The sequence below is a fragment of the Euleptes europaea genome, chromosome 1 (genome assembly GCF_029931775.1).
Source record: "Euleptes europaea isolate rEulEur1 chromosome 1, rEulEur1.hap1, whole genome shotgun sequence".
In the NCBI taxonomy this organism is placed as follows: Eukaryota; Metazoa; Chordata; class Lepidosauria; order Squamata; family Sphaerodactylidae; genus Euleptes; species Euleptes europaea.
In genome coordinates, this window is record NC_079312.1 from 57,392,627 (window position 1) to 57,406,309 (window position 13,683).

At 43.5% G+C, this 13,683-nt stretch overlaps 1 protein-coding gene across 1 annotated transcript in view; it reads left to right on the forward strand.

The window, feature by feature from the left end:
• The window catches only part of PODXL2 (podocalyxin like 2), a 68,435-nt gene extending 59,648 nt beyond the window's left edge, over nt 1-8,787 (forward strand). Inside the window, exons 5-8 of the mRNA XM_056846940.1 lie at nt 3,574-3,730; nt 6,024-6,085; nt 7,997-8,176; nt 8,524-8,787. Of these exons, the coding sequence (XP_056702918.1) occupies nt 3,574-3,730; nt 6,024-6,085; nt 7,997-8,176; nt 8,524-8,733 (609 nt within the window). The 3' untranslated portion in view covers nt 8,734-8,787. The remainder of the gene's footprint in view (nt 1-3,573; nt 3,731-6,023; nt 6,086-7,996; nt 8,177-8,523) is intronic.
• Nucleotides 8,788-13,683: the final 4,896 nt, after the last annotated feature.

Sequence of the window (13,683 nt, forward strand, 5' to 3'; positions counted from 1 at the left end):
TATGGCAAACATATCTTGGATTTTCTTTTCCATATTTACTTCTTGCGAGAATCTTTAAATTTAAACAATTTTGACAGGTGTTGAAAAATGTTGTTTCTAGAGTGTGGGTAGTTTAAAATCTTATGGTAAGCAAAATTGCTTAAATATTTAAGCACAAATCCTCCAAATCGAGTTTTCTGGACGCTCTAGGTCGACAAGCAGACAGGAAGTAGGAAGTCAGTCAATCAAAAACTATAGAGCCGCGGACCTTCCGTCATCCCCTTTCAGTAGTTTTTAGTGTCGAACCTTTTAGTTGGTACACCAAGGGGAATCACTTCCAGTCCTGCAGACCTCAGTCCTTCCCGTCTCCCTGGTATGTCTTGCAATGCAATGGTGCTGATAGAGATCTTCCGGTACTTCAAAATGAATCTTGAAACATGGCTGGAGGACCTTCCCAACCTGGAAAAGGCAGCGTGACCAAGGGGTAGGAGGGTTTTATTTCTCCTTTCCCCTCAAACGTCACCGAATCTGATTGGTAATTGCTCCGTCCTTCAAAAAGTTCGGTTGTTTAGTCTACCCACAGATCTACTTGATAAAGTCCTTGCTGTTTTATCTGACATCTTATCCAAATAAGAAAGTTCTTGTACGATTGTGGGGGGGAATGCGGAGTTCTCAGTTAATTCTGTCAATCGTTTCAGCTTTCCTTTCCCGGTAAGATCAAAAGAATTCTTGTTACTCACTTAGATTTCAGAGGGTGAGGTTTTTCTTCTTTAAACAGTTCATAAGTTGGTTATAGGTAATGGAGGTCCAAGCCTAAAGCCAAAGAAACGCTTGCGGCGATGTTATCTCCCCTCGATGCCAGCAGGGACAAACATCCACACCTCCGGGGGACTTAAAAAAGCTCCCTCGGAGAGTGTGGGAGTGTGTGGGAGTCACACCGCTTTCTTCGGGCTGCAGAGGAATTCCTGCGTCCCGGTCCACTATTTAGAACCGGGTTGGTGTTCTAAAAACACTCCAATTCAAAGCGTTTCTTGGATTCCCTTGGAAGCTCTCCCAAGGGACGTGTACTGGGACCAGCTCAGTTACCAGAAGTCCATCTTTACAGCATTCTCTTGATTGCTGTATATGTATACGGTTGGGCCTTTGGATGACCAAGAAATAGAGGGATTGCTAAAGGAAGATGAGATGGCAAAGAAGCTCAATGAATTTTTTGGGGTTTTGTTCACTGTGGAAGGCATGGAGCATGTACCCATGCCACAGCCACTATTTTGAGGAAGAGAGTCTGAAGAACTGAGTCAAATTGAGGTGATGAGAGATCTATTGGGGAAATTAACAATTGATAAGTTTCCAGGTCCTGATGACATACACCAGAGATTTCTTAGGGAACTGTGTTCTGGCATAGTTGATTATTATTTTTTGCCATCAAGTCACAGCTGACTTATGGCAACCCATAGGGTTTTCAAGGCAAGAGACGTTCAGAGGTAGTTTGCCATTGCCTGCCTCTGCGTCACGACCCTTGTATTCCTTGGAGGTCTCCCATCCAAATACTAGCCAGGGTCAAGGCTGAGAGTGTGTGACTGGCCCAAGGTCACCCAGCAAGCTTCCATGGCACAAGTGGGAATTTGAACCTGGGTTTCCTAGGTCCATCCTAGTCTGACACCTTAACCACTACACCATGCTGGCTCTCTGATAGTTGATCTACCAACCCATATATGTAACCTACCACTAAATTCAGCCGCTGTTTCAGATGACTAGAGAGTAGCAAATAATTTTTTTAAGTGGTCTAGAGGGGAACCAGGAAATTAAAGGCCAGTCAGCCTATCATCTTTCCCAGGCAAATTAATAGAAACTGTAATCAAAGATAGAATTATTAGGCACATAGAAGAACAAAGCCTGCTGAGGGGAAATCAGCATGCTTTCTGCAAAGGAAAGTCCTGGCTCACCAACCTTTTGGAGTTCTTTGAGAAAGTGAACAAGCATGTAGACTGTGAGGATCCGTCCCTGAGGCCCCCGCCTATCTGCCCCGTGGCCTGGCCAACTCGACCCAGAGGGGGCTTCCTTGGCCTCAGAATGGGCGTCCTGAGAGAAGGCCTCTCCCTCCTCTTCAGCCCCTCGGGCTGCTTCTGCTCCACCAAGCCACCTGCTCCACAGTAGACCATTGCCGCTTCCTCCCCGGCCTCCACGCCCCTCCTGGTCATATAGGCCAGGCCCCCTGGGTTCCGCCCCTCTCCCCTCCTCCTCCTGACGGGCAGGGGCTCCACCAGTCAGCCCCTGCCAGCGCTGTCGGCCCGCCCTCCCTCTCAGGGGGACCGCGGCCTTCCCCGGTTGATTGGCGGCATCTACTCCGCTCCCCCCCCCGCTCACACCCGACCGCCCTGCGGCCTCTGCCCCTCCCGGCCCCTTCTCCGTCGGGGAAGACGCCGCAGAGCCCGGATCTCCGACGGGGCCTTCGGAGGCGGTGCCCCGCAGTCCCTGCCGCCGCCAGGCGGCGATGCCTCGCGGCTTGGCCCCAGCCCTCCCAGTCGGGACAGCGTCTCTCCCAGGGCCTCCGTGGGCCGCGGCCCAGCCGGCCCCGCCCCCTCGCGGTCCCTGCCGGCGCCCTAATGCCCTTGTATAGATCTGTGGTGCAGCCTCATTTGGAATACTGTATGTAGTTTTCATCACCAAAAAGGACATTGCAGAGGTGGAAAAAGTACATTAAAGGGAAACCAAGATAATTAGAGGATTGGAGCACCTTCCCCATGAGGAAAGGATGAAGTGCCTGAGACTTTTCAGTTTAGAAAAGAGACGACTAAGGGGGAACAGGAGGAGCCCCGTGGCGCAGAGTGGTAAGCTGCAGTACTGCAGTCAAAAGCTCTGCTCACGACCTGAGTTCGATCCCTGACGGAAGTCGGTTTCAGGTAGCCGGCTCAAGGTTGACTCAGCCTTCCAGCCTTCTGAGGTCGGTAAAATGAGTACCCAGCTTGCTGGGGGTAAAGGGAAGATGACTGGGGAAGGCACTGGCAAACCACCCCGTAAACAAAGTCTGCCTAGTAAATGTCGGGATGTGACATCACCCATGGGTCAGGAATGACCCGGTGCTTGCACAGGGGACCTTTACTTTACTTTAAGGGGCAACATGAAAGACACTTATAAATTTATGCATGGGGTGGAGAGAGTTGACAAAGAGAATTTTTCTCCCTCTTCCAAAATACTAGAATTTGAGGACATCCAGTGAAGCTGATGGGCTGTAGAGTGAGGACAGATAAAATGAAATACTTATTTGCAAAGCAAATTATTAAAATGTGGAATTCACTGGCAGAGGATGTAGTGATAGCCACAGGCATAGACAGCTTTAAAAAGGAATTAGACAGATTCATGGAAGATATATCTGTGGCTACTAGCCATGGTGACTAAAGGGAACCTCCATGTTCAGAGGCAATCAACCTCTGAATCCAAGTGCCAGGAGACAACATCAAGGGAAGGCCTCAGTCTCTATGCCCTGTTGTTGGACCTCCAGGGGAACTGGTTGGCCACTGTGTGAGACGCTGGACTAGAAGGACCATTGGTCTGATTCAGCAGGGATCTTCTTATGTTCTTATGTTCCTGTTTCAGGAGGAGTTTCGACTGGAAAGGGGACCCCAGTTGCTGGCCGTGGTGGAGGAGGCTTTCTCCAGATATGAAAATGCCTTACAGAACCAATGGTGGATCTCCCTCAGCAAACCCAATGAGAATGACAAGCATCTGCTAATGACTTTGGCCGGAGAGCACGGTAAATACATTTGAAAAAACAGTGAGGGTCGGTTCTTTTTAGAATGGGCTTTGAAGGGCATCTTATACTCCTTTGGGTGACTCCAAATTTCCCCTGTGAAGATCACCTCCTCCACTGCTTTCTATCCCAATGCTTCTTTTGTCACATGTAATTGAAAAATTCAATAGCATCTATTACATGGGTTGTAATTCTTCTCAGATTTTTTTCTGGACCATGTATCTCCTATTTTATTCTATTGTGCTAGAATCTTGTCTTCTAGTTTTCAAAAACTAGAAGCTTTGCTTTCCTTGGTTGTTCCTCCTACTTTGCAAATCCTCATCTTTGTTTTTGTCTCTGGGGCTTCCTTGATGTCTGTTATTTATTCCCTTCTCTGGGACAGAATGCAACTTTCAGTTTCACATAACACTCATGTCACTAGCCAGATTTCCGAATTCTTCCTGCCTGGATTTTAAAAATCAATTTCTCTTTCTGAGAGCATCTGCATTCCAGATATGATCTTTGTGTACCACTTGTCACCCAGTCATATGAGATGAGAGTTGTCAAATATTCCTTATTTTAAGCAAGACCTAATGGCCATGTACTAAAGATACCTGGTGGGCAAACCAAGGATCCCAGCAGGAAAAAGACGACTGGCTGGTCATTACTGATAGTGAGAGAGGTCAGGTTGGAAATTCATTCACAAACATAGCCAAAGGTAACACATCATTCTCCTCTCTTCTGTCCCCACTCTTCTCCATTGGCTGCTACTTGTGGTAATGAGGAAACTTGCATTGTGATATGGCATTTCCACACTTTGCTTTGCTGAAGGTTTTATTATGGGAAGGAGCTGCTACTTTTGGTGGTAGTTGCGTAGCAGCAATAACATGTAATTCTGGCCTGAGTGAGAGAGAATATTGTGGAGATTAAATGCCAATCTAGGCAGTCTTTTGTATTTTTTACTGAAATGAAGCCATGGTTGGCTATGAATCTGAATACATCAGCAGTGAGGGATAGGGAATGCTTACATTTTCCCCAATTTTTTTCCTTTCCTAGTATGGCTAGTTGACATGTGAAATCTATAGTTTACCTGGAAGAAACTGGGAGAGGCAGAGGAGAGGATCTGGTTGCATCCCCTCCTCCACTATGTTGGCCAAATCTTAGCTAATTAACCCCCTTCTAAGAACCATGCAGGTCTGTTCACATGCTGGGGAAGGAGATCACAGAGTGATATGATACTTATTGCTGTTCCAGTGTCCCTTGGTTTTTTTAAAGCTAATTATCTAGAGGACAGCACTGGGACATTTGTTTTACTAATACTTTGTCTTCTTTGAGTACAAGCCCTTAGGGCTTGAGTACAAAATGGCTTTGAATACAAAAGGCAAAGAGCATCGTCAAAGTGTATCATGTTTCCACTTTTATAAGGTGGTTCTTTAAAGGGTGATTTTTGTACATCTTTGGTATGAAGCAGTATTCTTTTCCATTCATGAACAATGGCATCAGGATGGTCAGTGGTCTTAGATGAGTCCTCTAGCAGGGACCTGCAACTGAAGCAATTGCCAGTAATTTTGTTAGTTGCCAGAAGGGTTCTGGGTCCAGCCTTGTGGACTGAAGTGATTTCCACCTTGCAAAGTGATGATCTCACTGGCTTTCCTCTTTAGCATTTGACAATATGGAAGAAAGGCAAAAACAGTTGGAGAACAACACTATTAATAGCTCACAATCTACCTTTGCTATGCCTATAGCTGGCTTGGAAGCCCCCCCCCCCCCCCGTATAAGAAGAAAGCTATCTGAAAGCTGAGAACCAGTTTCTAGATATTTCATGATCAGATTTTTCTTATCTGGAAAACAATTACAGAATTTTCTTATCTGGAAAGAAAAATGAATTTATAAGCTTTCCCCTGGCTAGCGTTCCTGGATATTTTGAAGACCTACGTAAAGCACTGGTAGTATGCGGCAAGTTGTGGTTAAGATATATTCGCAGACTTGGTAATGGGACGCTCAGTGAAATGTTATGGATTCTTCTGATCATACTTAAAATAAATATCAGTGATGGGAAGAAAAAAATCTAAAATCTGTTCACATCCTTTTACCTGCCCTTGTTTATACCCATCATAGCTGCTGTTAAATTTGCTTTTGGATCCTAAAAGAGATCTAATGCATGTAATAACAGTATGTACTCCCTGTAACCACTGCACTGTCACCAAGCAAATATTGTTTTGATGTAGACATGTTTCTCCAAACTTGTACGTAACCTGAAGAAGAGCACATTCAACTAATAACATCTATTTTTCTGTCACCGTGTTTCTTTTCCTAGGAGTCATCCCAACCAGTGATGTTCTCCTGGCACTAGATGACATGAGGAAAAGCTTAGCTGAGGTAATACCTTCAGAGCAGATAATGCTGCTCTGTTGACCACTTGGAAAAGTAACCCAACTTAGCTGGGCTTTGAGCCCAGGATAGGCAAACAGTTGGCTCAGCAGTTTGCAGCAGAAATATCTTCTTTCTTAGCTTCTGAGACATCAAGTGCCACTTTCCATAAGCTGATGTAGAAGGTCTTGAAAAAACCACAACATTGATTGTGTCTTGAAATCCTACATGTCCATGATGATGAGAATAGAGAAATGCAGGTCACAGTGACGCTGGTTAGAACTTTCTGCGGGTATTGCCTTTAAGGCATGATGAACCCTCTTACCATTTCTGTTCACTGTGTTTGCTTAGAGGCTGTATCAGCAGAACTGTCCCAATCAGTCTCTGAGATGCCCTAAGCGGTGGCAAGGAAGCTCTTCATGTCTCTTTTTTCAAATGGGAAAAATGACTGTGCAGTTCCCTTAGGCATCCCTTGTGCCCAATTCATTGTTTTAAAGGGTCATTACAAAGCTCTGTGGTTCTTAAATCCAGATCACACAAGGTTTGGAAATGAACACAAGATAGAGGAGGTGACTAGGTTTAAGTATTTAGGGGTGGTGTTGCAGGCCTCAGGTTCGAGGAAAGCTCATTGTCAGCATGCAGCAGGTACTGGACAAAAATCCGCCCATACTATAATTAAATTTCTACAAACAAAGGGTGGACACTATGTCACAGCTGTTCTTAAATTATTTCAAGCTAAAACAATGGCCCAACTTCTATATGGGACCATGATAAGGCCTCCTTCTTCTCACTTTGCTCCGTAGGAACAGGTGCAAACAAAGTTCTTCAGCTTCCTTGCTGTGTGTCAAATGTTATTCTGCGCCTGGAGACTGGCAAGATCAAAGTAGAGGCTCGGGAATGTCTTGCTTCTATCTATATCTGGCTCAAGTTAAACCTAAAACCTCAAGGCCTAATTCCCTTGATTCTTCTAGATACTTACCAGTCTACAAGGCTAAAGGCAATCAGAGGCAAATTGGTTGAGATGGGCTTTCCCCCTCAATCGGCCCTGGAAATGGGGTTTGATCAGGCGAGGCAAGTTATAAAACAAAGGATCCTGGATACGGAGTGCCAAAAAGATCTAGAGAAGGCACCAACTTTTCTGTCTACAGAACTGTCCAGATATGTAGCCTCTCCTGCCGCTTACCTCTTCCAATTAGAGATCTTCAGATACAGGAAAGCATTCACCCTTGCTAGATGTCAAGCTCTTCCCTCGGTGGTTTTGGATGGGAGATATAGAAAGGTTCCCTTGGAGGATAGGTTATGCCTCTGTACTTTAAGAGAAATTGAAACAATGGAGCATGTTCTACTGTGCTGTCCACTATACCAAGAGGTTCCTTCTAAGTTGATCTCCCCCTGGCTAAGTTGGCATCCCAACCATTCAGGTCCAGGGTGTACTAAAATGTTGCTTATAGATGAAAATCCACAGGTTACAGCAGGAATGGCAAAGTTTTGTGCAGCGGCCTGTAGAATCCGTCAGATGCTGCTGAGAACGTTGGTATGCCAATTATTTTTAATGAGTAGTATAAAATAATTGTGCAAATAACTATTTTATAATTTGTATAAACTTGTGGGTAGAGTATAATACTAAGGGTTTCAGTGGTAAATTGTGAAGAGCTGTGCTGGTCTATGACTGTTTTAATAAAGATTCAGCTCAATAAAAATTACTTTTAACAGAAGTTGCTCTGGTAAAAAAGAGTGCTTTACCTATGATATATTCTTTAGTTTTAAAAAAATCTCAGAATATTAACATTCTAGCATAGTCTTCAGCCTTCAACCCTGTTGGTTTCACTGAGTTTCTGCTGCTTGCTATTGCTTTCAAATGTGTACCAGACAGTAACCACCATTTTTCAACCGCTTGCTCTTCTTATGAATTATTTTTAGATTGGAATCCAAAACTATACAACAACAACGAGCTGCCAATCACGTCCCAGCCAGACCCATAGTGACTATGGGAAGCTCTTTGTGGTGTTAGTCATTATCGGCTCAGTCTGTGTTATCATCATTGTCATGGGACTGATCTACAACTGCTGGCAGAGGCGCTTGCCCAAGATGAAGAACATGGTGAGTCCCTATGTTTACACACATGAAGCTGCCGTCTACTGAATCAGACCCTTGATCTGTTAAAGTCAGTATTGTCTACTCTGACTGGCAGAGGCTCTGTGGAGTTTCAGGCAGAGGTCTTTCACATTGCCTACACCCTGATCCTTTTAACTGGAGATGCCGGCAATTGAACCTGGGACCTTCTGCATGCATTGCGGATGCTCTGTCACTGAGCTACAGCCTCTCCCCACCTGCCCATCTGCTTGAGTGTCTATTCTGCAAGAGGCGGGGGGTACTTCCCAATTACCTGTCTTCTTTCTTAGGTGTCAGACTTCTATTACGTACTTTTTCCTTTTCTTCTCTTCCAGTCACATGGTGAGGAGCTACGCTTTGTTGAGAATGGATGCCATGACAACCCCACCTTGGATGTAGCCAGTGACAGCCAATCAGAAATGCAAGAGAAGAAGCCAAGTGTGAATGGCGGGGCATCCATTAATGGCCCTGAGAGCTGGGATGTCCTCATCAACAAGCGGGCAGGTGAAGAGGGTGATGCTTTTGAAGAAGATACGCACCTTTAAACAAAAAGACCTTTCAAGTACCCGACTGCGTTCTTGCTTGAATTAAGGACTATATGGTGAGGGTGGCTCCTCAGAAACTTCTTTTCAGGCTTGCTATGGATCTTCCCGTCGTGGTTCTGAGGCACCATCACAGACCTGGAGCCAGAAGGGTCGCCCTGAGCAGAGGGGGTGGGGGTGGGTGGGGGCGTGTTTGTGTGTTGCTGTCAGTTAGCGCCAATGCTTCAATCAATTTTAAATGCACTTGCTCTAGCTCTTTGGTAGCGGTGGAGGATGGCCAGGTATGGAAAATAAAAGGTGTCAAAGTTTAGCATTGCCCCCGAGTGGCATTTGCTGAATGATTTGTCCTGAAAATGGTTAGCTAGTTTCGCACAGGAAGAACTGAATCCGCATCCTGTCTCAGAAGGTGCAATAGGAGAAGCAATGAGGGAAAACAGTGCGTATTTCTTGCCTAGGCTTTGGGTGTGGTGTGTTAGGCCAGTCTTGCAATTAGCCACTCTACCCAGTTGCCCAGGACGAGCAACAATTCTCTTTAGTGAGCAGTTTGGCAGACTTCCTGCAAGTTGCCATCTGGCACATAAGAACGAGTAGCTGGGCTAATGGTTTTTTTTTGTTTTGTTTTTTTTGTGGGCTGGTAAAAAAATTTAAACTTTTTTGTAAGGCTGTTTTTAGGCAGAGCAAATGTATTCTGCACACATATTGGATGTTCTCTCGTGCACTAGCTCTAGATTCTAACAGGATAGATTGTCTTACCATCCTACCTAACTATGATCGTTTGCAGTACAAACTCTCTTTTGTGGATCCAAAACTCCTCATGGAAATTGCAGACTTTGATCCAGCCCTTCACTGATCTACCTTGGACAGTTTGGCCTCAGAAGACTGTTTGGTTTCAAACACTGAGTGAATTCCTTCTATCTCCTCAACAAGACTCCTGGACACAGCTAGAGAGAATGAACCCAATAGCAAAAAAAAGAAAAAAAAACTTTTTATAAATCTCAGGCTGAGAGGTCTCTCTCACTTTCAGACTTACTATAACAGCTAGGCTGATGACTGCCTCTAGTCTTGTTTGCTTGATCTTGAATGAGGAAGAGCTGTGAAGTCTTAGCTTGTGAGGGTTTGGGCAGAGAAGACAGATGGAAACCCTCATGTATTTATCTGTACATTTGGAGCAAATTGGATTTGTGTTTGATTCTGCACTACAGGAATAGATCAGTGTAAACAATTGGGGCAAACTCAAGTAATACCCTCGAGATCAGACCCAAGATCTCTTGTATGAATGCTTCTTTGCCATGCCTTAGGCAAGTCTGGATGCCCTAGAGTTCTCAGCAGGCAGTTCTTAAGAAGCTCTTGCGTATACAGAATGTTTGTGTTCACAGATGATGAACTGGCCTAGTATATTTTTGCTCCATTTCCTTGCGGTGTTACACTGCCTTACACCAAAATAGCTTCATAGCTTGTGTCACTGCAAGAAAAAAAAACTTTATGCTTTATTATTGGCTATATTTGATCTTTAAAAGATCTCTCTCTCTCACTGAAACACCCACACGCACAAATAAATTAATGTATATTTAATGCGGACTGATAATGAACTTGTAATTGAAGTCCATTAATATCTAATCTGTAGTTCACTCTGAGCACATAAAACAATCTCTTGTCAACAGAGTTTAATTCCATATATAAATATCTAAGTACCGTTAAATGTCATCTCAGCACGGTATTATACAGATTTTTGTAAAAGAAATCACATATCTGTAAAGTTTATAATAATAACCCTTTCTTAGCCTATTTCCAGTTGGAGTGGTCAAACTATCTGAATGATGTTTGTAGTACTTAGGTATTATAATTATTTTAAGATAGCACTTCCCACCTTGTGGGAGGGCAGCTGGCATAAACTCTCTTGAACTGGTGGTTATCTATTTATTTTAAAGATCTTTGGCTATTCTAGCCTTCTCTCGCTCCTCTGGTCCTAAGGCCCGCGTCTGGCTGACTTCAGGTATCCCTGGCTTTCTTGCACCGTCACCTCTTAGACTGACAGTACATGTCGATGTACAGTTATTCCTGTCTAAGACTATTGAAATCAGTGCGCTTAGACTAGAGTTAGCTCTGCATAGGATTGCACTGTCAGCCTCAAAGAATTCACCCATTGTGTTTATACCGAGGTGAAATCCCACTGACTCCCATCTGCTTGCATTCTCCATGACATTCTCCCTCTAATATAGCATTTAGAAATGGGGTTCCGCTCATGACCACCAGCTGGTGCATGTTCATTGGGGGCGGGGATCCATGTACCATCTTGTAGCTTCTGTGCCTACCTAGTTACTAAATACTAGACTGAAACTTTGCAGTGCCATGGTGGGGGGGGGGGACTTCCTAATATGTTTGTCAAGCTGCTGCACACAAACAGGTTTACATCACAGGAAGTGATGTCAAAGTGGTGCCTACAAGGCTGCCATTTAGTGTTCACTGGTCCTAAGCAGCTTGCCGTAGTATCTATGATGTACTGGCCGTTTGATTCAGAACTTTCTATTGAAATACATCAACAGTAATATGTTACGTAAAAACAAACCTATAGCCACTGATAAACCATTTCAATTACCATGATTGTGTTTTGTTACATCTGGATGAATGGAGTGCCATTGCATAAAATAATTTCTTCAGTATAGAGAATTGTTTCTCTACCTCGTTTACACACTTAAATACACAGAGGTGATGTGGGAGAAGGAGAGGAATGTAGAGCTTGCATGACACAAATGGGCATCGAAGGGAAAAACTGACAACTTTCCGCTGGAGGTCCCTGAGCTAAATCCCAAAATCTTCATCTGCCCTGTGGTATGTCGCTAACACGAGAAAAAATAGTTTTGGCCCTCACCCCATTGCATTTCTTAGAATCACATATTCTATGAAAAAGCTGTCATGTTGTAACATTTCTGGGTCTTTCTGTGGTGATGAAGAGTTCTTTGGAACAGGGTAAGATTTATCTTGCACCATTATGTCATCTTTATCTTCACTGACCACATGGGGGCAGTTTCATGAAAGATTTGCTTCATCGCTTATAAAGTCCCTACGTCTTCTTAATGGCTATTCTTGACAGTATGCTTTGTGTTCATTCTTGAGTCTCTTCAGAGGCAGGCAAATGAAAGGAAATTAGAAGAGCTGCATTGACCTGCAATATTCTGCAAAGGTTTTTCCAAATATCCAAATATCAACCTTCAAAAGCAAAATGTCTGTCTTATGAAAATTAATCCCTATTATTAGCATAACATGCTTCCTTGAATGGATGGGGGAGCATTGGGTCAACCCCATGCTGTTTGAGATCTTTATGACTTTTTAAAAAGTTGATTGAAGAATGTATTACAGAATCCCTTTTATAAGTTTAAAAATTATCTTTAATTTTAATGTGACTCATACATTTAGGACTGAGCCTCTTTTAAAATTACCAAGCTAGAAGACCACCTTGTTTCCTGCTCGCGGAGGCACTTTGATGGCCGTCTTTGCTTTTTATTTTGAGCCACACTGACCTCTGGTGGTATTTGGGAACAAGGCTCAGCGACAAATTTAGTGCTGCCAAGGTTTTGTCTTTGTTTCCCCTCACCACTATGGATTTCAGCACTTAGTTAACGGACAGCCATTTGCATATATTTCGCGTTTTGTGTTGGTTAAAAGGAAGAGAACAAAACCTCATTTTAAAGGAAAAACTAGGTGGTGTAGCTCAGTGGTGACCCCTTGCAAGTTGCTTCTGACAGTGGAATGAATCTGAGTATCTCTAGTGGGTTTTCACTGATGAAAACCACGAAGAAGGGAATCAATATATTTTGTTTAGAAAAGAAATGGCACACCAGGTCTAATCCCAAGTGAAACGGGAAGTTTGCAGAACGCTCCCCAAGCTGTCTAGAATGAGACATCAGTACTATGATGCTGGATACTGGATGTTTAATCGATTAGATAAAAATGTAGCCCTAAACTTGGGGGGAGGGTTGCATCGCTGATTTCATGAAGCAAAATATGGGTAAGAGGCAATGCCAAATAATAATAGACACACACAATGGACAATGAAACAGGAGTCCAGTGGCATTCTGAGCTCTGACTTGAGAAAACGTGCTACAATAAACGTTGTTATTCTTCAGTGTGCCATTAGCCGCCTCTTTTATATTGTTGCTACAGACGAAAACAGTTATTCATCTGGAATTACAGTAGACAATGGAACATGTTTAGCTGGATCTGCTTTTTATTGGTGCATTAATATATAGACTTGTGAGCAACTCTTCATCAGTTAAAATGACTCAGAAAACTTGCTGCAAGGAATACCTTCTGATTTAACGCTAGTTGGATGGCCCTGTTAGCTTGTAGCAGCAACATAAAACATGAGTCTGGCAGCACCTTAACAACTAACAAAATTTATTCTTGAAAAAGAGTGAGTCAGAACTGAATGCCATGCTAGAAAAGTAGCATATTGTCATAAAAAATAGTTGTGAGCATATCATTTTAAATTCTATTAGGTGGCTTCTTTGCTGGTAGCTAGTACGGTATCTTCAGAACTACCACTTTTGGAGAACTAGCAAACGTGTATTCTTGTCAAAAATGCAAAGGTGCATGGCCTTGGAAGAGAAGGAACACTTAGCACACTAGTCGACTCAGGGAATAATCCGCAGCCATTAAAAAGAATGGGTGGGGGGTCTTATCAAAAACTTCAAAAGTATATATGGATTGCACCCTAACTCTGCTATTAATTGCTCTTCAACAGCAATTTGCACCACAGCAGAGGGGTCTGGCTGAAGTTGACATGCTTCCAATATAAGGATATGGTTCAAGAAAGCTTAGAGGCACTGAGATTTGGCTCTTAAAGGAATATGAATATGTTCTAGTTTTCTTTACAATAAACACTTCTCTTAGATAGCTGGACATTTTTTTTCCAGAGGTAGCTAGTGGAGTAAGAAGTTGTCTCTGGTATCACAG